Source organism: Pagrus major, chromosome 7 (assembly GCF_040436345.1).
Source record: "Pagrus major chromosome 7, Pma_NU_1.0".
Taxonomy (NCBI): Eukaryota; Metazoa; Chordata; class Actinopteri; order Spariformes; family Sparidae; genus Pagrus; species Pagrus major.
Window position 1 is genome coordinate 258789 of NC_133221.1, and position 7500 is coordinate 266288.

A 7500-nucleotide genomic window follows, 5' to 3' on the forward strand; every position below is an offset into this window, starting at 1 on the left:
CATCGTCCAACATCGAACAGCAGAAAGATTCAGAGTGAAAAAAGTACAAATGACAAACGTGTAGAAAAAGATAGAAAATGATTTTTACACAAAGTTCAGACTGTACAGCTCAAAGTATAAAGAAACACTACTGTACAGAGTGCACCTGAACGCATCACAGCAGAGACCGCTGTGATGTCACACTGACAGACTCGACAACAGCTGGTCCTGGACCTGAAGGGGGACGCGAGTCCAGTGCTGAGGTCACGTCCTCGGTTTGTTCTCATGTTTGCACTATGTAGTTTCAGGACAAAATGTCAATCTGAGAAGGTTCATATTTACAATATTAATAAATTAATGAAACAAACCGATATATAATCATATAAAGAAGGCTCCTCGAGGGGAAGAAGGTCCTTACAGCGTCCTGCGGACACAAACACAGTCCAACACTCTTTAACTGTGACTTCTTTTGAGGACACTTTGTTTGTTGTTTATTCAGTTTATTCAATCACAGAAATCAAAGTGAAGATTTTTCTCTTCCTCAAAACTACAGAGTGCATCTTCACATCAAAATAACTCAGTGTTCCTCAGCAGGATGAAACATCTGACACAAGCTGAAACAAAGTGAACGTGAACAAACAAGCTTTTTAAAAACACTGAGTTTGGTTGGAGGCTGCTGGAGGGTTTGGACCTCTGACCTCTGACCTCAGTGGTTCATCTTTGTGACGGCTCTTGATATTTGTGCTGCACAGGACCGGATGAAGGCTGACCAGGTCGTTATTCGTCTCCTGCAGTTCAACATTTAGTTAATCAAGTTTCATATTGAAGCTGTTGTTTCTAAACGAGCTAGCAGGGGGCGGGTCAGGACCTGCCATAGGTCAGAACCAGCCTGCTGTCAGTTCGTCTGAACCACAGAATAAACTTTTTACAATACAAAAGTTTAAAAGTGCACAAAAACTAAATATAAACTTCGTGAACTAGTTTATTGTTGTTTTTGTCATTTATATTCAAAACACAAAGGCTGAATTTCCTCTAAACTTTGAGACGACGACACTCAATAACTTTAACTCTCAGAGTTTTATATGTGTATATATACATATATATGTATATAAATACATATATATGTATATATATACATATATATGTATTTATGTATATATAAAACTGTAACTCAGTATATATAAAACTCTCTGTAACCTGACTGAAATCATTTCATCACTATTCGTTTGATGCTAACAAACGAACACGATGATCTACAGACGTCTGTCTGATGTAAACACTGAGCTGTGTCACCTGACAGGAAGTGTTCAGGACACGAATAATGGCCTCATCCACCTTCCATACACCTGTGTGGTACTGCAGAGTACATGAGAGTACCACGTGGTACTGCTGCAGTATTCAGGTGAAACAGTCGGTTTGTTTACAGGCTGTTTGTTTCTGGGTCCAGAAGTTGAAGCAGTGCATGCTGGGACTCTTTCTGCTCCTCTGAAGCTACGGTCACATGACAACAGCTGCAGCCAATCACAGGATCTTAAATGACATCATCGGTCATCCCAGTCTGTGTCCAATCAGGTGGTTTGATCCATGAACGTCAGAACCCTCCGACAGACGTCTGAGCCTCTGAAGGAGGTCACAGGTGAGCACACCTGAGGCTGCTCCATTGAAACACAATCGTCCAGGTGTCCACTGGGTCCTTTAAGACATCCAGAGTGTGTCCGTGTTTGATGATGTCATCATCTGTGACTCCTTCATGTGTTTGAAGAGACTGCAGGTGTGTCATGTGACCACAGCTTCCTGTGGGAGGAGTCGAGGTCAGGCTGGTTTCTCTGAACTGATAATAAAAAGACAAACTGATCAATAAGAATCAATACTGTCGATCAGAAGTCGGAACACTGATGTCGAGATTGTTTTTAGAAGAGTTCATGAACATTTGATAAAAGTCCATTCAGTCGATCAATAAACCAATCGATCAACACTGTGACATCATCGTCTGATTGTCGATGCAGATGATCCTGAAAAGTTGAAGAAGTTCTTGACTCCTCCGTCCTCTTATTGCTCTCTCTCCACCAACGTTCTCCACCCACGTTCTCACGTTCTCCTCACCAGGAACCACTGTTCTCCTCAAATCCATCAATCTCAAGTTCACTTGTCACACAACTGTCATCAATTCAGCCGGATCAACAGTCTGCAGCATCAGGAGCCTCTTCAGAACCTGATCATAAATAATGGGTGTATACAGCGAGACATCACGGGTGAGCGAGACGTCACAGGTGAGCGATGCGTTTATTCTCATTAAAGCTGCTCAGTGTCATGTGAGCCTCCTCACAGAGTGAGAACCAGACAGTTACACCCAGCCTGTCAGAATCTGATCCATTCAGTTCAATAACATTTGGAAAGTCTAGAAGAGATTATATCATTTAGTGTTCGTCAGCCAGGCGCTAAGCAGTAAGTTAGCCAGGTGCTAAACAGGAAGTTAGCCGGGCGCTAAGCAGTAAGTTAGCCAGGTGCTAAACAGGAAATTAGCCGGGCGCTAAGCAGTAAGTTAGCCAGGTGCTAAACAGGAAGTTAGCCGGGCGCTAAGCAGTAAGTTAGCCAGGTGCTAAACAGGAAGTCAGCCGGGCGCTAAGCAGTAAGTTAGCCAGGTGCTAAACAGGAAGTTAGCCGGGCGCTAAGCAGTAAGTTAGCCAGGTGCTAAACAGGAAGTTAACCAGGCGCTAAACAGGAAGTTAGCCAGGTGCTAAACAGGAAGCTAGCCGGGCGCTAAACAGGAAGTTAGCCAGGTGCTAAACAGGAAGTTAGCTGGCTCGGTCGGTGGAAGTCTCTAGTGCTCGCACTCTGTGAGCCGCACATCACGGAAGATCTGAGTAATTTTATACCAGGAAGTCAAACGACACTGAGCAGCTCTCATAGGAATGAACGAGGCTCCGCCTCCAACACTGAGTCCAGGTTTAATGCAACGTCATTGGTTACACCTGCCCAGCAGCTAACTCCCTTTTCAGCTCTCTGCTAACTTTAATGGTGAGCAGATTATGAATGTTATCAGACCGAATGGATCAAACAGGAAACCAGTCGTTTCGTATTCTGTGTTTAACTGACGCGTCTTCAGCACAGCGAGCTGATGGAGGCGTCACGTCATGCTGTAGTTACACCGTTTGACCACCAGGACCAACATGCTGCAGCCTGACACTGCTCCAACAGCTGCTGGTACTGCTCAACCGTCCTGAGCATGTTAGACATGATCAATATGATTATTACTGATGATCAATATGATTATTACTGATGATCAATATGATTATTACTGATGATCAATATGATTATTACTGATGATCAATATGATTATTACTGATAACTTTGGTGTGTTTGGTATAACTGACTCCTGGTGCTGCTGATACCACAGACCTCACTGGGTCTTCACTGGTCCTACTGGTTCTTCCTGGTGTGGCTGTGAGGAGGGAGTCCTGTGATCTGTCGTTGGTCTTCATGTTTCCTGCTGCAGCAGCTGTTGAACTTTAGTGCAGAGACGTTGAGTCCAGACTGTAAGAATACCTGAAGAGTCTCACCTGACAGTTTGAGTCTGGACTCACCTGAGGGGTCAAACAGGTCACCTGATCTGATCAGAGTTCATCTGTAAAGACTGCTGGTCTGCTGGACGGAGCTGGTGACATCAGCTGGTGATTATGTGCAACAGTTTCTTCATCATCTTCATCATCTTCATCACTGTGATCATATAAAAGCTCGTTCAGTCTGATTGATTGTCTGAGCAGATTAAAGACTAACCGTCGTCATGGAAACGACAGTAAAACACTTGCAGCTCAGTTTTTTCAAGTTTGAAATGTCCGACTCATCAGTTGTGGTTTTTACCCAGAACCCTTTGGGGGCGAGGGGGAGGAGTCTCTTTAATGATGTTCAGACATTGAGGAAGTCGTTTCATCCCTGATCGAATCAACGGGCCATCAAAGCTGAGCAGCGCTCCCATTGGTCCACAGGAGGTCAGCTGACACATGTTGACCCACTTACTGATGACATCACCATTCTCTGTGTGACATCACAGTGGGCGGAGTTTCAGCAAGTCCTCCTGAACAAGCATCAGGACACGCTGATCCCAGGAAGCCAGCCTGGGATTGGTCCGTGTATCTGTCCGTCTGCGTCCTGATTGGTCAGTGAGTCAGACGAGCGTTCCAGGAGACGGCTGGTCCAGAGTCAGGTCTCTGAGAGGGACTTCCTGTTTGTGAGGAGGGAAGGAGTCGTGGTGGAGAGAGCTGTCCACAGACCTGAGAGAGAGAGAGCGAGAGCGAGAGAGAGAGAGAGAGAGAGAGAGAGAGAGAGAGAGAGTGAGTCATGACTGGAGCTCAGGTGTACCTGCTGTACCTGTGCAGGTGTGCTGACTCTACCTGCCGTGCAGCGGGTGTCCGTGGAACGTGGCTGAATGCGGCAGCGTCTGTTTGTGATGCAGCGGAGCGTGATGATGACTCGTCTCCGTCTGGATGACACCGGTCGTCCTCCGTCTGCCCTGCAGAGCTCCGCCCCCTCCGGCCTGACCTTTGACCCCACTGTTTACCTTAGTATTGACCCCTGTGTTGACCTTTCCGCTGGCTTGGTTTTGGTGGGTGGAGCCTATCGTGTTCCTCAGGTACCAGTCCCTCAGACCTGTGGACCACAGAGAGAGATCAGATCACCTCCACCTGTCCTCTTGCCCCATCAGCACTGCTCACCTGCAGTGTGATGTTATAACCTGTGATGTCATCGACAGTCAGGTACCTCAGCTTCCTGCTGAGAAAGTTTTGATACAGAAGCTGCTGATTCACAGCATGTCTGAGTAAAGGTACAGGTGATCAGGTGTGATCGACACACACACACACACACACACACACACACACACACACACACTGTTCCTGCTGCTGTGACCCAGTTTCGGCTCCGCATCATTAAAGTTTCATCAGACTTTATCTTCAGACTTTATACTGTTCAGACCTGAGCTGTTGGTCAGAGGAAGAGAAGAAGAACTGACTCAGGTGACTAAAGGACAGGAAGTGGCTGTGATGTAGCAGGAAGTGGCTGTGATGTAACAGGAAGTGTGTGGTCCGTACCTTCCAGGGCGAGGGCCTTGTGGAGGCTCCTGGTGGCCTCCTCCAGCTGTGCATCCTGGGTGGGGGGCAGGTGTGGTGGGCGGGGGGGCAGCAGGTGGGGGTGGGGGTCGGGCTGGATGGCGGACAGAGGAGGATTGTGGGTATCGGTCTGGCTCTGCTGCACCGGGAGGAAGGGGCCGCAGGATTTGGTGCGGGTCACTTTGATCCGCCGCTGGTCACTCGGGTGACTGCGGCATGTGGGCGGGGCTCCCGGGAGCTGCTGGGAGGAGAAGCCGTTGTAGAGCAGCTGGTGCTGTGATGTGATTGGCTGCCTGTTGTTGGTCTGGGACTGCTGCAGCTGCAGCTGCTGCTGTTTCCCCCAGACGTAGTCCAGCAGCACCTCGCTATACCCGCCTCCTCTCCCTCGCCCCACCCCTCCCCCCTCGCTCAGTGCGATATTCGTCCTCGTGCGTCCGTCCGTCAGCGTCTCAGAGCTCCTGAACGCTCCGGCCGTGTTAGTTCCTCGGGACCCCAGCAGACCGTTTACCCACAATCCCCCCTGCTGCAGCCCCCCCTCCTCCTCCGGGGGGTTGTTGCGGTCCAGGAGGGCATCTGAGCTGTGACTGTGGCGAGCGCCATTCACCCTGACTCCGCCCTCCACCGCGCTGGGATCAGAGGGGCCCGAGGAGGAGGAGGAGTCCTGAGAGCGAGGGGGAGGAGGGGGGGGGGTGGAGGGGGATGGGAGGGGGGTGAGAGGGAGGGAGGGGGAGGGGCCTGTGGGCCTGAAGAGCATCTGGATGGTCGCACCTGAGAGAGGAGACGAGAAGTGTTCAGGTGGACTGACTATTATACAGGTGTGTGTGTGTGTGTGTGTGTGTGTGTGTGTGTGTGTGTGTGTACCTGTTGTGCAATGAGTTCTTCCTGGTTTTGTTCTGGTAGAGAACCTCAACTGGAGAACCAGCAGAGACCAGCGGGGGGCGACACTGAGACACACCGTCATCTGACAGACAGACAGACAGGCAGACAGACAGGCAGACAGGCAGGCAGGCAGGCAGGCAGACAGACAGACAGGCAGACAGACAGGCAGACAGACAGGCAGGCAGACAGACAGGCAGACAGACAGACAGACAGGCAGGCAGGCAGGCAGGCAGACAGGCAGGCAGACAGACAGACAGACAGGCAGACAGACAGGCAGACAGACAGACAGACAGACAGACAGGCAGACAGACAGACAGACAGACAGGCAGGCAGGCAGACAGACAGACAGGCAGACAGACAGGCAGGCAGACAGACAGGCAGACAGACAGACAGACAGACAGGCAGGCAGGCAGACAGACAGGCAGACAGACAGACAGACAGACAGGCAGACAGACAGGCAGACAGACAGGCAGACAGACAGACAGACAGACAGGCAGACAGACAGACAGACAGACAGACAGACAGACAGACAGGCAGACAGACAGACAGACAGACAGACAGACAGACAGACAGGCAGACAGACAGGCAGACAGTCAGACAGACAGGCAGGCAGGCAGACAGGCAGACAGTCAGACAGACAGACAGGCAGACAGACAGACAGGCAGGCAGGCAGACAGACAGACAGACAGACAGACAGACAGGCAGACAGGCAGACAGACAGTCAGACAGACAGACAGGCAGGCAGACAGACAGACAGACAGGCAGACAGGTTAGTGTATAATCACAGAACAGATGTAGAATGATGATTGTGATCAAACTATCAAAATAAGAGCTGTCGGCCAGCAGGTGGAGCTGTGTGTGTGTGTGTGTGTGTGTGTGTTACCGTTGTCGTGTCCCGTTGAGTCTGATGTGGAGCTGCTTTCTGATCTCACCGTGTCGTCTGGAAAAATACACACACACACACACACACACACACAGATGTAGCTTCAGAATAAAAGCAGGAAGAAGGAAGTTTCCTCGTCTTCCTCAAACAATGACTTCTGCTGCCAGCTGTGTGTGTGTGTGTGTGTGTGTGTGTGTGTGTGTTACCTGTGTGGCAGCCTCTGTGCACAGTCCTCTTGCCGTGGTGTGTGTGTGTCTGAGTATGTGTGTTGTGTTCAGAGTCGCTGTGTTTCCTCAGAGCTCCACTGAATAAAGTTTTCTTTGGTTTTGAACGCTGACAGTCGACGTCATCCTGCAGAGGAAGAGAATCATCTTCATCATCATCATCATCAAACTGATCTCAGGTCAGTTTGACTCGTTCTGATCAGATGTCATCAGAGTATCTGCAGCTTTCATGTAAATTTAAGACCGATGTGGTCGATGGCGAGACGTCAGATACGTGTGACAGAGTCAGGAAACGTTACTCCAAACATTTATTTATTAATTATTAAGGAACATACGATGTAACTGCACCATTTTAAATCACTTGTCCTTAAAAATCAACACGTCAGAGACATAAACATTAATATTGATTCATCTGTGATCGACGATATTG

The 7500-nt window shown here is 49.3% G+C and overlaps 1 protein-coding gene across 1 annotated transcript in view; it reads right to left on the bottom strand.

Annotated features, from left to right (window-relative positions):
* Positions 1 to 3343: 3343 nt before the first annotated feature.
* Positions 3344 to 7500, bottom strand: part of LOC140999261 (uncharacterized) — a 5603-nt gene continuing 1446 nt past the window's right edge. The window contains exons 5-11 of the mRNA XM_073469584.1: positions 7053 to 7197; positions 6847 to 6903; positions 5946 to 6045; positions 5789 to 5852; positions 5067 to 5745; positions 4371 to 4626; positions 3344 to 4250 (exon numbers count right to left, since the gene is read on the bottom strand). Coding sequence (XP_073325685.1) covers positions 4145 to 4250; positions 4371 to 4626; positions 5067 to 5745; positions 5789 to 5852; positions 5946 to 6045; positions 6847 to 6903; positions 7053 to 7197 — 1407 coding nt within the window. The 3' untranslated portion in view covers positions 3344 to 4144. The remainder of the gene's footprint in view (positions 4251 to 4370; positions 4627 to 5066; positions 5746 to 5788; positions 5853 to 5945; positions 6046 to 6846; positions 6904 to 7052; positions 7198 to 7500) is intronic.